This window comes from Apteryx mantelli, chromosome 7 (genome assembly GCF_036417845.1).
Source record: "Apteryx mantelli isolate bAptMan1 chromosome 7, bAptMan1.hap1, whole genome shotgun sequence".
NCBI classification, from domain to species: Eukaryota; Metazoa; Chordata; class Aves; order Apterygiformes; family Apterygidae; genus Apteryx; species Apteryx mantelli.
Window position 1 is genome coordinate 7,375,456 of NC_089984.1, and position 18,152 is coordinate 7,393,607.

Below are 18,152 nucleotides of genomic sequence, written 5' to 3' on the forward strand. Positions count from 1 at the left end.
TTCCAGACCCAAACTTGCCTCTGAGATTATTCTGCCCACGCACAGGCCAAAACTACCTACAGTTGTCTTTAACTCCCGATGGACATTTCTTCCTCACCAGCCTGGACTCCAATGAGCCTCCAGGAGCCACAAAGAACAGCAACTTCCACGCAGAAAATGCAACAAACTTCATGACATGCAGCATGGGCCCGTAACCCTTAACATAATTCTCATGATTTTACCCCATTACGATGTAGCTCTTTCTTCTGGCTGCCTTAGACATGGGCTGATTCTCTATCGAGTCTGCCAAAATACAGACCATGCAGTGCTTCCCTATCTGTTTCCGGACAGCGTGGCTTTAAACATCATTTTGTTCCAATATGACTGCCTTTTAAAATGTGAAGCCATCCAAAAACTGTGCCTGCAGTTCCCTGTATCACGTTTTGCAAAACGAATTCAGTTCTTCATAGCCTCCTTCACCATGACGGGACCGGAAGAAAAACGTCTATCGCCAGTGTCTCGTTAAGCCAAATACCTGAACAAGCTTTATCATAATAGAGTATCAATTGTCCAGCGTAAGCCATTGCTTCCACTAAATAATGGAAAATCAACACTGGAGCAGATGGCCCTTTTTCAAGCCTAAATGCACCCTAGCACACACTCCAAACAAACAGTGCACTTCAGAAAGGTCTTCAAATGCGCTGACCTGTTAACACGCTGCCAGAGATTTCCAGCATGGTCAGGCTCCTCACAAGGTAACACTTCGTGAGAGTTATCCTTTTTGGTTAAAAAGAAAAAACAGCCCTGAACTAAAACGTAAAGTTTTCTATATGCAAAGTAACAGTCTTCTTTCAGAGTATTTCAGGAGTTAAACCCAAGTAGCAGGATTTAATCCATGCTTTATAACAAAAAGGTGCAATTAAAACTGCTACAGATAATTTAAGAAGATCCTTCAAAAGCATTTTGAGTTAACTTGAGATACTATCCTAGGCATTCTGGACAAAACCTTGCTGCTTTTTCAAATTAACTCAGAATGAAGCAAAAAAACCCTGCTAAGAACAACATCTCCAGTCTCCAATAAATACTGCTCAAAGGCTCCTTGTTATTAAAGTACAGGAGCAGAGATCTGCAGCTAAACAGCGCTATTTTTTTCTGAATAATCAGCTTTCATAATAACAACCAGACATGGAGGGGAGAGCTTACAAGGCGGAAATTAGAGACGGGCCAGGAAAAAGCCTTCGGCTTCTAGGGAGGGAGGAAAGGCAGAAATTGCCTGCGCCCTTCCCGGCGGATGGGAGGGCTCGGTACCTTTTTTAGATAAATAATGGCATGTTTTTGCCCACATTTCTGACAGCTACCTAAGAAGACACTAAAACCCTGCGTATTCAGCCCACGTTTGGTGATTATCGCGTTCTCCGGCGCTCGTCCCGGTCGAAGGGCTGCTCGCTCTCATCCCGCGCTGCCGATGCCCTACCTGCAGCGCGCCCGTCCCGGTGAGCCCGCAGGCGCCGAAGCCAGACCTGCGCACCCGGGACACCACACACAAGGGCTCTGCTTCAGCAGGGGCGTATATGTGGTCTAAAGCAAACGTCTCGCCGTGCACCCGTATGTGCACACGGCCGGCGGGGAGCCGGGCCAGTCACGCCGCCACTCAGGCTTCCCTGCCCGACCAGGGTAACGGGGACAGGTTTGCTCTCGTTTCCACCCAAACTGGGTGGAAGGAAAAAAAACAGGGATTCCTGAGTCAGTAAAAATGCTGGGATTTCACGCAAAAGCCCTCCCCGCGGCGGCACAGAAGGTCATCTCACCAGTGCAACGCCTGCCGGCGACACGGCTGAGTGCAGCAGCTCAATGCTGCCTGTCTCAACAGGCAGCAGATTTCAACACAACATTTCAACGTAACAGCTAAGAGCGTTAAATTAAGGGAAATTAGCATTCAAACTTGTTCTCCCTTTCTTTTTCGTTTCTTCTTTCAGAATCACATTGCAATTAAGTCAGCATTAAGGCCACATGAAGCAATGGCAGAGCAGAGCTAGCAAAGATTTCCACCTGCTAGACAGCTCAAACTGATGCTAAGCACCAGGCTCAATATTCCTTCACCCATTAATTCCTTGGTCTTAATTCAAAAGAGACTCAAAACATGTAAAAACAACTGTGTAACACAATTATAACTGGGCAATTCCTGCAAAAAGGGATTTAATCTGTCACAGGCACCAAAATACAGTTAACCAACTCATGCTGCATATGAAAAGCAAATCCAGTGTTACCACTAAATAATAAACACAAAAATAAGGGCAATCTTGATCTCAGACACCAGTGCAACACCTTTTTGGTTTCTGAGAGCTCTTTATGGCCCTTTTATAAGGTACAGTGATCACAGAAAAACTGAATCCTGCATCCAGCCTGAAAATGCTTGGTACAGCCAAGCACCAGTAGCTTTCAAGCAATATGTTGCAGCCTCCTTGAGCTCCCAAATTTCCCCAAAGAGGGTCTGCAAGAGGTAACTACAGAAAGCAAAGCTATTGCCAGGAAGCTTAAATTCTGCATATGGGGGGTTTGCACCCTCCCGGGGGGGACAGGAAGGAGAAGAGGGGCTGAGTCAAACTGCAAAAGACTAAAAGCCACTGTATTCATTAAAACTCAAAATCCCCTCAGTGTGAATTTCCTAAGATCAAAAAAATCCCCCTGCGTGCAGGTATTGATTGCTGGCAGGCAGATCTCCACGCAAATGTATTGATCGTTGGTGGACTGATTGCTAGAAAGGGCTCTTCCGCTGCCATTAAAGCAGGTTTGACACAGGAATCGCAAAATCCTCCGGCATCTGTCGGAGCAGGTTTGCACACGGAAGGGAGGTTGCCTCTTTGAAACGTTGCCTTCGCTTGCCAGAAAGCAAACTGCTTTGTCATCCTTGGGAGTGCTTTGGCTTATTTCTAAAAGGTTTCCCACGAAGCACGTCGTGTTTAATGCTGAAAACAGACACTCAGCTCCTTACCTGATCCGTCAGGAATGGACCTCACAAACGTAGGAAGCATTTTTACCGTAGCCGTGGGATTAAAATCTCTGGAGAGGCCGTTCTTCATCTCCCTCCTGAAGCGAGCCATAATGTCTATCAGGGTCTCGTCGGAGAGCCGCATGGCGTAAAGGTATTTGTCGATCTGGAGAGGAAGACAAACAACACGGCAGAGTGAAAGCCTGCCCAGCACACGCGAGCGTGCCTATGCCGCTCTTTAACCGGAATTTAATGGGAGAATAACGCACGGCCCCAGCTGGGGACTGCGACCACACGGACAAAGCGGCCAAGCTCTCGGTGCCTTGTCCTTCAACCCAACGAGAGGGAAAACCAAGTAAGGGACGGAGACGGAGGGCAGCTGGCGGCTAGTGAGCAGCACGGGGCAACAAAGGGCGTTTAAAGGATTGCAAAGGATTTGCCGCAGCGGTTTCAACGCTATCTTCCAGGCTGAGAAATGATTTCTGTGTCCCAGACCCTCTTCCCTACCCTGCTCCAAAGTCATCGCAGCCAGAGGCTCAGGGGAGGCAGAACTTAGCTGCGGGTGGGTAGCATCTTCCTCCTCAAATTAAAAGCTGTTGACTTCTCCCTTGGGGCTTCCCAAGATGGGAACTCACCTCCCTGGAAAAAGGGGGCAGTTTTACAGTGAGTCCAATAATGCTGTTTTCCATAATATTACACGGATCTTCAGCATAAGAAAGAGCAAGAGCTGCGTTGACGCTTCAAAAACGCAGCTTGGCCGCGGGGGTTCCTGCTAAAGGTGCACGTCGCACCCCTTTTATCGCAGCTCTTTCCGCCTGTTCCTGCCTCGTTTCACTGCCTGCCTTGGAAACTCGGTTCTGCAAACACCTCGGGCCGAAGCCGCCCCTTCGGGATCACTTTTGCTTGGGGGAAACACAACTTAGTGGGGCAACGGAAATAAAACCCATCCCATGTTTTCTGTCCTTAGGGAAACGGGAAGAGCCACCTTGTTTTACGCCCTTGGCCGTTTCCGTGCCAAGACCGTCTGCGCCTCCTCTGCCGCCTTGGAAGCCGAGATAGCGCCCGTATCTCTGGGCTGACACTATATCTTAGGTGACAAATGCCATAATAAAACACTCCCATGCGAAGCGTACGTACGCAAGTGCTGCGCGCACCCAGGACTTTGAGACGGGACGCGATGAATAACGCCATCAAACCATGTCTTGAGGGAAACGCAGCCGACCGCAGCGTAACCGGGCCCTAAGCTGACCGTAAAGCCTGCGCCAGCGTCATCGCTCTCGCAGCGAGCGCTGCTGCCATACCTGGCCAGAGCCCTGCTTTCTCGCCTGCTCCGAAGACAGCATCCCGCCGACCCGGACGCCCTCCCGCAGCCACCAGGAGCTTGCCCATCCGAGGGCACCAGCCACCGCGGCCAGGTCCGACTGTCCCGGCGGATCCCTAACCCTGGGGGACGGGAGGGAGCGAGCAAAGCCGAACCGCCCGGCCGTTGCCGGAGCCTGCCGTGTGGGGCAGGGACGAGCCCGTCCTCGCGCTCAGGGAAAACGGGGCGGGAAGGGCTCCCTTTGCTCACCAAACCCGGCACGCTTGCAGGAAGGGGCTGGTGTCCCCCACGCGCACACCGCCTGACGGGGAGGCCCTCCGCACCACCGCGGCCGGGACGAACCTGGCTGGGAAACAAAAATCACACCCATGTGTGCTACAGTTTCCAAAAAAACAGGTTTTTTCCCTCCCAGGCAGGAAGAGGGTTAGTCACGCTGGTGGCACAGCCCCGCTCCTGCCTTCGGAGGCTGCTGGCCGGCTACGGCAGCGGCCGGGCGGGAAAGTCACTGCCGACGCCGGCCCTCAGACGGACGCAGCCACCGCGTCCAAATCCCAAAAACGGGAGCAGCCTCGTAAGCGCCTGGTGAAACACGTGGCGCTACGGGCCGCCCCCAAAAGCCCGGCCGGTTCCCGCAGGCACCGACGGCGGACGGCGGTACCCAGGGACGGAGCACTCCCGTAACAGCCTCGGGAATCGTTAGCGTCCGTTTTGCCGACTGGGGCTTCGCAGGAAAATCGTTGGATACGCAAACGTCTTTCTGTGGAGCCGACCACGCTCCAGGATCCTCGAGGCACAAGGCGGATTCGCCAGGAGCCACAACATGTTAAAACAAGTAGCTTCGGCCTCACGAAACTGTTTGCGCCCGCTTATACACCACCACAATTTATCAGACTGGTTCCTAAAATGCCACTATAGCGGCCGGTCAGCAGCGCGCTTTTATTTGCCGTAATGGGTCCTACATTTTTTCGTCCCGTTCCACCAAATTCTTTTCAAGGTTAACTTAAATGCCAGGCTGGATTATGACATTTTTCCTTTAGTTAAGTAACGCAAGGGCGAGGTATCGTTCCTCCGAGAGGCAGAAAGCGGGCAGCACCTGGAGGCTCCCTCCCTCCCTCCCTCCGGCGGGGCGGCCGCTGCAGGCCCCAACCCGCCGGAAAGGCGGCTGGCGCCACGGAGCAGAGCCGCCGGGGCGTCCGCGCGGCCCTCCGCGCCGCTGGCTGCCTTTTGCGCAGCTTCGCAGGCAAAAGCCGCCTCGGAGAGGCCGCGGGCCCCCGGGTGAGCACGTATGTTCGCCCGGCCTCCTCCCTCCCTCCCTCGCGCCAGGGCTCGTCTCCACAAATGCTCCAGAAACTGCAAAATAGCAGGGGGTAAAAAACAAAACAAAAAACAAAAAAGGAGGGGAGCAGGGCAAGACTCTCACGCCTAAGGGATTGCCTAAAACCCAGCAAAACCAACATGGAAGCAGCACTGTTTTTCAGAGCAAGGGTATCCCGAGGGCCGAAAACCCCCCCGCCCGGCTGCAGCCCCCGGGAAAGCTCGGCCCGGCGGTGCTCTTAACCCTTTCCCATCCCCCCGCGACCCGCAGCAGCATCCTCAAGGTGACCCGCCACCCGCAGCGCCGAAAACGCCGAGCGGGCCGCCGCTGAGGGCGGCGATGCCGCGAGACGAGGGGGGAGCCGCCGCGGCCTGCAGCCCCCGGCACGTAGCCGCAGCAGCAGCAGCGAGTATTTCTTTTCCGGAAGCGGCGAGCAGAGGGAGGGCCCCGCCAAGAAGCCATGCATGCACGTATGCCAGCGAGCGGCGCGCCAGGATGGAGCAGAGCCCCCGGCCCCGCGGGGACCATGGAGGGCAGCGCCCTCCCAGCGTCCTCCCTGAAGGGCGGCCGAGCGGGGGGACTCGGCTGCCGTTCCCCCCAAAAAACGCAAGCTGGAAGGAGACGCCTCACGGCCTCCGAAACCAGCAGGTCTGCATTTTAAACAGGATTTATTTTTCTTTTCCCTCCCAACCACGCCAGACGGATGCATAAGGCAGCTTCAGCAGCTCCCTAGCCAAAACGCTTCCCGTGCAATCGGACAGCAGCAGCCGTGCGGTACCTTCAACAAACACCGCCAGGATGCCACAGGGTCCCCCCCCCCGCCCCGAGCCTCTGGGGCGCAGCCTTCCCGCCCGCTCCCCGGCCAGCGGCACCCTCGCGCTTATCTTGGGTTTCTAAATATACGCGGCGCGGCAGAGAGGCCTGGCGCAGGCAGCGGAGGGCAAAACGAATTGTGCGGGGAGAAGGCAGGGCCCCGCTGGCTGCCGAAACGCAGGAGGCCCCAAGCGTGGAAGGAGCCTGGGAAAAGCGAGGCGCCGTGCCGGGGCCCGCGGGGCGAGGAAGAGGGGCTGGCGCCGGGGCCGGCCTCCCCACGTCCCCTGCTAACGCCGCGGCCGAAACTCCTCCGAAATAGGGAGCTCGGCAGCCTTTGCGATGGTTTGTCTCCGTCGGGGCCCAAAAGGGGGAGAGGGGGCCATGCTCCCCACTGCCCTGTGCACAGCTCCCGCGGCGCTGCGCCCATCGCGCACCAGCAGCCTCCTACAGCAGGAAAAAATAATAGTAATATATAAAAAAAAAGAAAAAAAATCTGCCTTTTAAGCACGGCTCGCAACTGCTTCCCATAAATCGAGCAGCTGCAGCGCGGCGCAGCGCGAACGCTGTTTGCGAGCGATGTCCTTCGCTGTGCTCAGGCCGGCGCCGGGGCGAGGGATGCCCGCAGGAGCAGCCGGGCCCCGGGAGCCCTCTCCGCAGGGCACGAAATCCCCCTCCTCCTCCTCCTCCTCCTCCTCCCCCGCGAACGCCCCTCCCGCTTCACAAAAAAGAATTAAAAACGCATTAAAAAACAAAACCAGAAGGAGGCATTTCTGCGGCCCTTCCCCAAGGGCCGGGCGCGCAAGGCCCGGCGCGGATGCCCGAGCGCCGCTTCGCTCCCCGCAGGGAGAGGCCTGGGGCCGGCGCGCAGGGAAAAAGCGGAAAAAAAAAATTAAAAAAAAATTAAAAAAATTAAAGATGTTAATAACTGGGGCCCTACCTTTTTGGCCTGGTCCTCCTTGAGCTCGGTGAAGTAGTAGGCCAGGAGCTGGGCGGCGATCATGCTGCCGGCTGCGGCGGGGCGCACGCAGGGATGCGGCGGGATGGGGCAGGACGGGAGGGGACGGGATGGGATGGGACGGGACGGGACAGGACGGCCGCGCCGCCCGGCAGCGCCTCCCCCGCCGCCGCCACCGCCCCTTCCTCCCCCCGCCTCCTCCTCCTCCTCCCCCCCCCCCCGCGCCGCCGCCGCCGCCCCGGCGCCGCCGGTTCGCGTCCCGCTCGTGGGCGCAGCGCGGCGCCCGCCGGCTGCCCTGCCCCGCGGAAACGCTTCCGCGGCATCCTCAAAGCCGATGAATTCCTCCCCCGACCCTTAAAATCCGCTTTGACACAGGGAGAGTAAAGCAAAAAAAAAAAAATTAATTAAATTAAATTAAAATAATAATAATAATAATAATCTGTTCACTAGGAAAATCTTTGGAAAAGCGCCCAAAGAGAGGAGGCCACGCAATGCCCCCCCCGCTCGTGGCCGAGTGAGCCCTCAGCCCCGGGGCTCCCCCCCCAGCATCACCCCCTGCCAGCCGCAGCTTCGCACCCCACGGCACAGGCCCCCGCTCGCGCAGCTGCCGCGCGCTTGGCTGGCGCTGGCTCTCCGCCCCACACGGACAGGCGCCAGGGAGCATTCGGGGTGACCCGCTACCTGCCCTCGCCCTCCGAGACCTTTCCGCGTACGGTAACGGATACCCTGCTTAAATTTAGCCTGTTCGGCAGTTATCTCCTCCCAAGCCTCGCAGCAGCAGCTCGGGAGAGGAGCGAGACGTCGGGGCTCTCCCCACCGGTCCGAAGGGAAATCCCAGCGTCCCACAGCAGCAGCGCGGTGCAGCCCAGGACAGACGGCTTTGCATCTCCCCTTGGCCGTCCTCAGCGAGACCAAACGGCAGGCCTAGGTCTACAGCCCACGTAATACAAGCTATATACGTGCTCCACAGCCCTCTCGGGTGTTAAGAGCTTGTTAAAAGCATCACGTACAGATATAGGCCTTCAGGTAGCTGGAGGGGGAGACTGCATGGGCCTGGTGGGCTCAAGCGATGTTACCTTTGCACTGGAAAAATTGCCACGAGCAAGACGAGTGGACATGCCGAGTTGCTGGGAGACTTCCAGGTGGGCCCCCCCAAAGGAGGAGGATCGCTCGGACTATCGTTGTATTTTGGGGGGGAATCCCACATTCATACCTAGTACGTGCAGTAAAGTCTCCACTGACACCATCAGCAGTCTCACCTCTCCATAAGCTGAACCCCTGCCCCATTTGGGGTAAAAAAGTAAAACCAATTGCTCTCCTTGTCACGTTGTGCAAAACGAGTCAGTACCGGCTTTTGGTAGAAGAGAAACGGCCCATGGCAGGATGCAGCACTGGGATTAAGACAGCAGCTTAAAAAGATCCCGCGCTGTAAATATTGTAAATAATCGTTTATAACATTGTATACACTCTCTATACACATCAGGCACCAGGGCAGAAAGGACCTCCCTGCCCCTCGCGCACAGCCCACCGCGCCGAGGAGGCACCAACCCTTGCAAACCCCCGGGAGCCCCGCACCCGCGCAAGCCAGCCGACGCGAAAGCCGGCCGCAGCGCTGGGGCGCCCGGCTGATGCGGCAGCCTCACGCGGGGCTGCGCCCCATCCCGCCCCTCCGCGAGGACACTGCCCGCGTCAGGTACGCGTGCCCACGCGAACGGCTGCGAAGCTGCCGGCGTGATTTGCATAGAGACCGGCTACCAAAGTCCAAGCGATTCAAAACCTCTTCCCCGAGCTTCCGGCTTCCTCGTCAGCGTCGCTTCAATGAAACCGGGTGGTGGCATCGCCCAGCGCTGCAGAAGAGCTCACTTAGCAGGCGCACGTCCCTCCGCGCCACTCCGGTCCGCGCCGGCGGGCGGCAGGACGGCGCTCGCCACCCCATGCTATCGGCCTTCGCTCGCTCTCAGCGACGTTTCCGTCCAGCGTTTCGCTGATGCGCACGCGTTACTCCTGCTCGTTTGCTTGGCCAGCTAACGAGCAAACACCCCCGGACTCCCCACGCACGCTTTGAACGCTTAAAGGCAGGGGCGCATTGCCCTGCCCCATCCGCAGCAGCATCCCCAGCCACCGGACGCAAACCTGGGCTCGTGGACAGCACCAACGCGGGGCCGAGGGGGGTCTCGGCCCCGGCCCAGCTACGCCACCCAGGCCCTTACACAGGCCGGTCAAGCCCTCACTTAAATGCAAGTCACATTTTGGCCACTCTCCTCCTCCTCCTCCTCCTCTGCTGGAGAAACTGCAATTCCCAGCGGAGGCTTACTCCTGCCTACGCTCGGGCCATCTGTCATCGGCCAAACCTTGTCCTCCAGCTGAAACCACTCTTCTCCTTCTCCGGTGTTCACTTGCTATAAATACACGGGAAAGTAACCATATACCCCCTCAGCTCTCGCTTCTCTAAGTAAAGCAAACCTAGGCATCCTTCCGAAGGAAAGCCCTTCTGCCTGCCCTCTTCCCCGCCTGCGCCAGCCTGAATCCGTCTCCGTCGAACACAGCAGCCAGCGCCGGGTGGCGAATTACCCCGGAGAAGGCCAAAACCCCTCCGCCGTTCTCCTACTGGAAGTACGTCACCAAACCCGCTCCCGTGAACGAGCACAAATCCAGGCGGCTCCGAGCCCTGTCCCGCTCCACCGGCGCTTCCCAGCCCTGCCGGGCTCCCGCGGGCTTCGCTAGCGCCACTGCCTACACGCGAGCCTTGCGGCCCCGTCCTCTCCAGCTCGGCACCTAAGGACACCTACGTGCACGCTACTCGCCCTGGCTACGTTCCTGCAGGCGTTCTTACCGAGCCAATTCAAACACTCGGGGAAGCTCAAATTCCTTTAAATTCATTTTTGACCAAATGAAAGCAATTCTAACCGTCCCCTCTCAGCTTTCAAAGAATTTGAGTCAGGCAGCTAAAACCTCGAGAAGCCTGAAACATTCAGACAGGTTGTGAATAATACTGGTCTTTGCTTTAACACAGCTCCTGCCTTAAGGACATGCAAGAGAAAGACAAGGTTATTCTCTTCATTTGCCAAAACTCTAAGTTAGAAGTGAGATGAGAGCGTTGCCGTGTTACATCAAAAATTGATCGTGACAACATTTATTAAGAGGGTGTTTGTCTCCACCGCCCATTCGTACTAGAGTGTAGTTCAAAACTCACCAGGAACGACTGCTTTAGTTTCCTTCTAGCTGCAAAAAGCAATAACTAAGTTCAAAACATCAGTACTCCGGGGCCCTCAAGGTTCTGTGCAATGAAAGAAAAACCATACACATCACAAACCCCCAAACAAATTAAAGCATACTCATAAGTAAGAGGTAATTTATGTGTTGGAGTCAACAGCAATTAAGGGAGAAGGCATCATGGTTAAATGAGCATTGCAATTAATTTGGCTTGCCTTCAATTTTTGAGCATGGCATTCAGGCTATTTTTGAAAGTTGCTGTCCTTTAAGACAAATTCCTGGAGGTTAAGTGACTTGCAGCTATTTTGATCATGTTCTGATCCTATCACCTGGGTTCAACAACACAGGACTGTTTCAACTGACAGAAGTAATTCAGTACACCTGTGTGCTTTTCTTGCTCTTTGCCTATTTTTTCATTAAACATTTAACACTCTGCATCAGACTATGTTTAGACTTGACTCCTATGTACCACGAGTTGCTTTTTTTTTTTTTAATCATGTACACTACATAATTTTGATGCACACAGTTACTAAATGCTTTCTACTTTCATAAGGAAACAATTGCATTGCAGTTGCTTTCTTAAGCATATGATAGAAATTATTATTGCAAGGACATTGCAAGGTCCTTCCCTTTACAATACTTAAGGAGAAGCAGAAGAAAGCATCACCATTTTTAAGCAGCAGTAATCTCCTAGTTCATGTCTGACTAACAGGGGAATTTCTAAATAGCCTTGAAGCTCTTTTTCCAAGAGAGGAAACAGTACGCTTGCCTGGAAGGCATCACTGCTCGTACGGTATCGCTGGGCCTCCTCCTCCTCCTTTGCAGATGCAAACCATCGCTGGCTGTGATGAGAAGAGCAGAAAAGGAGGCAAATCCAGCAAAGGAGGAGCGTTGCCCACCAGCCCACATGGGAGAGGAGACGCCCAGGCTCGGCGCGGATGGAGCCGCTCTGCTGCTTCGCTCTCCCCCTCCAGCAGTCATTTTGCTGGAGTGCATTTGGTTGCACTGTTTTAAAGCAGTTGCTGGCCTGCGGCATGAGAGGGCTGCGGAGAACGTGAGCCACGCAAAACCAAAAGATCCAAACCAGAACGCAGACGAGCCAGAGCCCAAAACACATGGCTTACCAAAAAAGCCCCACTATTTGGGAGGTGATTTTTTTTTTTTTTAAACCCCTTTGCGATGGCAAACTTTATCAAATTGGGCGCAAACTGATTACTCCTCCTTTAGTTATCTACACTTCCAGTACCTACGGTCCGCACAAGCTTAATGTTTGTGAGCACGCTAGCTCCGTTCCCGTGGAAAAACGGAGCCTCTCGCAATATGGGTCAAGCTGCACCCAAAAGGCCTCGCGTCTCTGTCCAGCTCCTCCCGGACTCGGGGGAAGGACGAAACAGAGGCCCTGAGCACCACGCATGGCTTATTTTCCAGGTGCCACGCGGCCCAGCAGAGTCGCCCTACGCCGCTTTCCGGGGACGATGCTGACGAACGCACGACATCGCAGTAGTTGCTTGGGTGGCGCTCGAGCAGAGAGGGGCTCAGAGGGCGCAAAACGCGGCAGGGCCAACGCATCGTCGGGAATCTCCCTCCCGGGAAGCCACAGCTGAACGGCTGGTGCTCACGCCGGAGCAGCAGCCCGACTGCTGGTGTTGAAGCATCCCCTGGTGGCTGAAGGCAAGGTGGGAAGAGAGGAGGCGCTTCCCGCTGCTGCTGCGGGCATGGCCGGAGCGGAGCTGGACCCAGACCCGGCGCCCGAGCCCAGCCTCAGCCCCCAGAGCCCCTTTCCCTGTGCCGGCAGCCTCCCGCAGAGGGGAGCCCACCTCCAGGGAGCCAAACGCACAAGCCATTTTACACCTCCGCAGAGGAAAGCGAGAGCCGTTCTGGTTCTCTGACTCAACCTGGTGTCCTGCATTTGTTCAACATTTCTTTTCCAAATCGCCACATTCAAGCAACCGCTTTTTCTAGCGCGTTGGTAGTAGGTCATTGGTGTAGACCATACATCTGCACGCAGAGAAACACATTAGCAAACCCCGTTCATAAGGCGATAGGAGGACCGTGTTGTTATGGTGATGAACCTAACGTCAATAAATTGCCTTTCCCGACTAGGGGGTGAAGCATTTGCTTTATTTCATAAAGCATCTGTCGATTTCAGCACGCTGAAATGAACACCGAAACACAGATTTCTAATACTCTAAATCTCCAATGCTAGTAAAGCGTTAAAAGAAGTGACATGGCAAAGTGGGTGAAATACAGAGCGCAAACTGTCCTGAAGCTTCAGAAGTCGGGAGATAAAGGACGTCTGCACAACCAGCAATTTGCTGAATTGGTGCTGAACGGCCTCTTCAGGATAAGTGATTTGAATCCAGCAACCAAAAATATTTTAAACTTCAGTGATGAGGCAGCTGCAATTACTTTAATGAAGAAAAACATAACCTAATTTATTGCACAACGTAGAGACAGCTTTCCCAGATCAGCCTTCAGATCGTCTCAGACCACGACGGCAGTTATCAAAGTACAGCCGTAACTCAGCTGGAACAGCTATAACCAAGCATAGCTGCTCCTCCCGTGCTGGAAAGCTTTCCAGACAAAGCCTCCCTGAAGCACACCTCTTTCTCCTAGATCCAACATCTGATGCAGATGAAAATCAGTTTGCACCACCTGCGTCCCGAGCCCCGTACTAACGGCGGGGACAAAGTTTGGGTTTTCGAGCACTCCTTCTCCTGCATCCCGCAGGGCAAGAGCGCTCTCCCCCAGCCCACGTTGCTCATCAGCTTAGTGAAACCCGCCCGTTAGGCTGAAACGGTCCCGGTATCACTCACCCTGCACAGCGGAGAGCAGCAGTAGCCGGAGGCGCCGGGGGCATTCGGCTCCTTCCACGCGGCCATGGCGGGACGCCTCTCGCCACGTCGCATCATGGGCGCGGGGGGCTGCCAACGAGGAAGGAGAGAGAAACGTAGCTTTTGGCATCTCCCTCCGGCCTCAGGGTGCCTGTTAAAGCCACGTTGGCTTGCACATGCCCCACAGACAGGTGCTCAGTTAAAAACCCACCCAAGGGCAGGGGTAGAGCAGACGGACGCACGGCTACCGCAACCCCCAGAAACGGGGGAAATGGGGAGCACGTGGCCAAGCGCTGGCAAGCACAGGGCTGGGGGGGCGCAACGCAAACGCTGCGCCCTGGGATTGCTGCTGCATGCCACGAAATCGGGCTTAGCAAACAAACATTGCGATAAAACACCCAAGCCCTCCTACAATTTATCCTCCAAACTGCAACAACTCACTAGGCCTTGAAAACACAAGCTATTCACCCCAAAAATCAGCACAGGAAAGAAGTCACGAATTCTGGACCTGCAGGCCAACATTGCCCAGGAGTAACAGGTTTAGAGCTGCTCTGTGACAATTCGGTGACACGGCTTTTCAGCCAAGATTTTCTTTCTATAGGTCTCGCAATGCTCTTATGCTTGGTGGTTTACAAGCAGATGACTTGGACGGAAAGGGAAGCCCTGATGAAGGCTCCCTCTTCCCTGGCTAGACCACAAATTAAGTCCAGGAGGACCATCAGGATATAGCGTAAGAGGTCATTATAACAAAACCTGCTTTCTTTAGTCCTCTGCAGCCAGGAACGGGGCAGACTGCAGGGTCTCCAAGGGTGAATCACCCCAGGAGACCATAGAGGACCATGCAGGCTGGATGCTCACCAGCACAGAGGAGCACCTCCAGCACACCTTGCTCCAGGGACGGGGGCTGTGACAGCTGCAGAAGCGTTTCGGTGTTTAAGGAAAGTGTTCAAGGCCCAGGAGAGCAAATGCTCCCGGCATCTGCTCCGATCAGCCACGTTTGTGGAACGGTTCCCTTCATGTCCCACTACATAGGGCTCATGAAGTCCCATCAAATTCCCAGTTTCCCCACAAAGCAGTCCTCGGCAGACCACCGGGCAACTCTGCCGTGCGACCTTCGCTCACGCAAGGTTGCCTCACCCCACCATGCTGAGCAGTGCACGTGGTGCTGGTCAGCGGTACATGCTGACACCCAAACTTTCACATCCCCTGCGGGGGTTTTCCTCAGGAAATTCTGGGATCTGCAATTTTTGCTTTGAAAACACCCAATATGGGGGTTTTCTTGTCCCTACCTCAAGAGTTGTTTCCTCAGACCATTCTGGTTCTCTTGGAATATTTCCCAGGTCAAATACAAGTCTAGAAGGGGTTTGGAGGAGTTATTTTCATTCTCAGATTTTCACACACACACAGAAGGGAGAAGAAACAATTTTCAAAATCCATGGATCTGTCAGGAAGAAAGCTCTTATTTTAATTCAACAGGTTTCCCAATCCCTCTGACCCATTCCTGACAGTAAAAGTTGAGAGTTTGGGTTCACAGCGCAGCTACAAGAGACAGGTGACAGAGAATCACTTTTTAAAAATCTAAAACGAAAAAACAAAGCATCCCATATAAAGTAACGTCCCAAACAGCCTGATTTGGGAGACATAACAGAGGAGTTCTTGTCTGAAAACCAGAAAAAAGAAACCTCAGAGGGGCTTTTCTTTGAGAGACCCGGCTTGGCCAAGACCTGTTCTTGGGGCTGCGGGAGGGAAAACTTTGTTTAAGAGCGGCCAAAGACGACACCGCTTTCTTCAGCGGCAGAGGCTCCATCCAGGCTCGGGGGCTGCCGGATGCCAGCGTCAAGGCCCCCTAACTCCCACGGGACCGCTGCTCTTCCAGCACTACGGGCTGCAGGCCAACAGCTCCAGCCCAAGACTTAAGCAACAGCCCCCAGCAGGGCCAGCGGCCAAGGCAGCACATCTGCCCGGTCCCACTCCTCTCACCCTTCCTTCCCCAAGAAAAAAATACTATTTTTGGTGGGGGGCAAAGCAGAAACGTCCCCACAAGAGTGCTAGTGTCTGAAACCGCGACAGCTAGTCTCCCCACTAGCTCCTTTGGCAGCTGCAGGGAATTCGCACGTCTCTCTTGCGGCCGACACATCGCCAGACCCGTGGGCTTGCTCAGGGCACCCTGGTCTCCCCACAGGGTGAAAAGCACATCTGTTCCCATGGTCCACATAGATCCCAACATCTATTTTAATCACAGCTTCCATCTATGACCATGTTTTGGCCAAACAGCAGCAACAGCATGGGCTGTGGCTACCAGTCAGCATTTGAGACCCAGAAAATGCCCTAGGCTGGATCATTGCTGACCATCACTATCAGTCTCTACTGAGCCAGGTCTCCACCACCACAGATCCCCACGGATGCACAGCACGGTGCCGGTAACAAGCTCTCAGGCTTTACCGCTATGAGTTGTGCCCAACACAAGGGAAGACCCCTTCCTTCCCCCTGCAGAGCAGGGTAATTACATATGGCTTAACAGACACTCTCCTGGGCGGTGGGGTCAGCACCACCCTTGCACCCAAAGGGATCTCCATCTCTCGCTGAAGCACTACACACACCCTTGGCTGTATCTGGGGAGCGGTCTGGACAGCAAGACAGAACCACCAGCGCAAACAGGATCCGAAATACATTTGAGGAGCAAAGAGCCTCCGCGGGGTCGGGCGACGAGAGCGCGTGGTTTGGGTCTGCCTTCCGAACACTTGCGCAGCACCCTCTTCCAGCCACAACATACCACACTTTGAAACACCAGCACCACTTCGCTCCTGCGTCTGTTAGACCATGAAACAATAAACCAGTACAAATAAAAATAACAGATACCTACTTTAGCACCCAGTGGAGCTGACAGATGCCATCCTGATTGCTCCATAGCAAAAGCATCCTCAGAAATGCCATACCTTGACCTTGGCACAACAGGCACCACCAAGCTGATATTCAAAACCCGTAACTTCTTCCCAAAAGGCACCAGTATTAGCTATAACACCCCTTGTTCCTTTGCGCTCAAGGTCTCTCCCCGTCAGCTTTCTGGCATTTGCCAGTGCGATGCACGCTTTACTGGGCAGATACCGAGCAGTAAATTCCTTCATGCTCCTCTCTGCACAGCATTGTGCAGTGAAAGCGCTAACCGGCCTGCAGATGAAAATGCCACTTACTGCTTATCCCTGCTGCAGTCTGTTGAATTAAAAACTCTTTGTTTGCAAGCTGTAAACAAGTTCTTCTTAATCTTTCAATAAAAAAATGTCAATTATGCTCTCTAACAATGTAACTTCATTGTGATGAAAGGCGGCATTGCTATTGCTCTAATCACGGTAACATATCAGCTGCTTTTAGAGTCAATTCCTTTTTGTGCAAAACTTAATGACCATGCAATTATTTAAATTTCAGACTAACAAACTGGGCTTTAGACCTACAACGCTGCTTCCTTGCTCTGCAAACACGCACTTGAAAGCGACAGAAAAGTGCCTAGACCAGAATTCCCAAGTTGAGAACACAGAAACACCTTTAAAACGCACTCGGCACCACCGGACTCCAGCCCACGCTGGACATGGCTACGTCACTGGAGAGGCAAGGAAAGAAAGCCAGATCCTCAGGGTCCCGTTACGGGCTCTCCGCAGGCCCCTGGCTTTCGTGTGGCTCCATTGGGGGCCATGTTTATCTTCGGCTTCCTCATCCCCCTTGGGATTCAGCGCGTTTCCTGCAGAATCGCTGGCCGCAGCACATGTGCCCTTGAGGCATTTCGACTTTTTTTTTTTTTTCCCTCTCTCTCCCATGCCGTTATTTATCCCGTTTGTTTCCCGAACCAGCTGCAGCTCCCAAACCGGCATCCGTCGCTTTCCACTTTGGAGCGCTCGGGAGGTGCCTGCAGGGACGGCACCTTCCTCGTCCCCCTGCCCCGACCCTGGGCGCTTTCACGCCCTCCCTTCCCTCCTCCTGCCGAGCTGCCCGCGCACGCGGGTGTCCACCAGCGGCTCATCCGCTCCGTTAACCGCCTACGCTCCAGTAAGCGGCCTCGCCATCCTGCCCTGGCTTTAGCTGCCCGTCCCCCCCGTGTCTCCGGGGTGCTAGAGCGCAGCCAGCGGGTTTTGGCAGGAGGCGCTGCGGCCCGCGGCGGCGAGGACGTCCCTCCGCGGCTGCCTCGCGGCAGCGGTCCCAAACCCGCGGCCGAACAGATGGTCCCGCGTTACCGTAGGCCTTGGCAGGGCCAAGCTGCCTACAGGGACGGGGGCGTCCCAGGGGCGCAGAAACCTTTGGAAAGCCACATTTCCGGACAGCAGGCAGCAAGTTAAGAGCAACAAAAATCCCACCTTTCGGAAAGTAAATTGGATTAACAACACTGTGGTGTTTCGAGAACTTAACTCTGATTTTTTTTTTTAATTTTTTTTTTAAACAGCTGAGGCTGGGAGCCTCATCTCACCTCCGCTGTCTAACGGTAATAAGAGCTGGTACAGCAGCCACCCCGCTGCCTCCCTCCCCTTTATCCTGCCCACGACTCAAAGTAAAAATAATTTCTTTTTTTAAAATATAGCTTTGGTTTGGGTTAGCTTTTAATTTCTGCTTTTATATATAGGAATAGGAATTTTTTTATTCTTTTGACCAGTCAGGAAAGATGAAGGATGAAAGGACTCTTTCGCTCCTTCCCACCCCTGCTTGCCAAGCTTCCCCAGCACTCAGGTCTCCACCTCCTCCGCAGGAGA

General features: G+C 54.4%; 1 protein-coding gene across 6 annotated transcripts in view; it reads right to left on the reverse strand.

Annotated features, from left to right (window-relative positions):
• LOC106486937 (hexokinase-1) overlaps positions 1 to 13,423 on the reverse strand; it is a 40,403-nt gene extending 26,980 nt beyond the window's left edge. For 2 of the 6 annotated variants that reach the window (XR_010884693.1, XM_067299735.1), the window contains exons 1-2: positions 7,355 to 7,503; positions 2,972 to 3,134 (exon numbers count right to left, since the gene is read on the reverse strand). Coding sequence is in view for 4 of the 6 variants with exons in the window: in XM_067299735.1 (XP_067155836.1) it covers positions 2,972 to 3,134; positions 7,355 to 7,417 (226 nt within the window). In the remaining 2 variants the exon portion in view is untranslated. Of the gene's footprint in view, positions 1 to 2,971; positions 3,135 to 4,538; positions 4,559 to 6,382; positions 6,399 to 7,354; positions 7,504 to 13,401 lie in introns of those variants that run through there. The other 4 variants (XM_067299736.1, XM_067299740.1, XM_067299739.1 and 1 more) reach the window with 4 other exon arrangements.
• Positions 13,424 to 18,152: the final 4,729 nt, after the last annotated feature.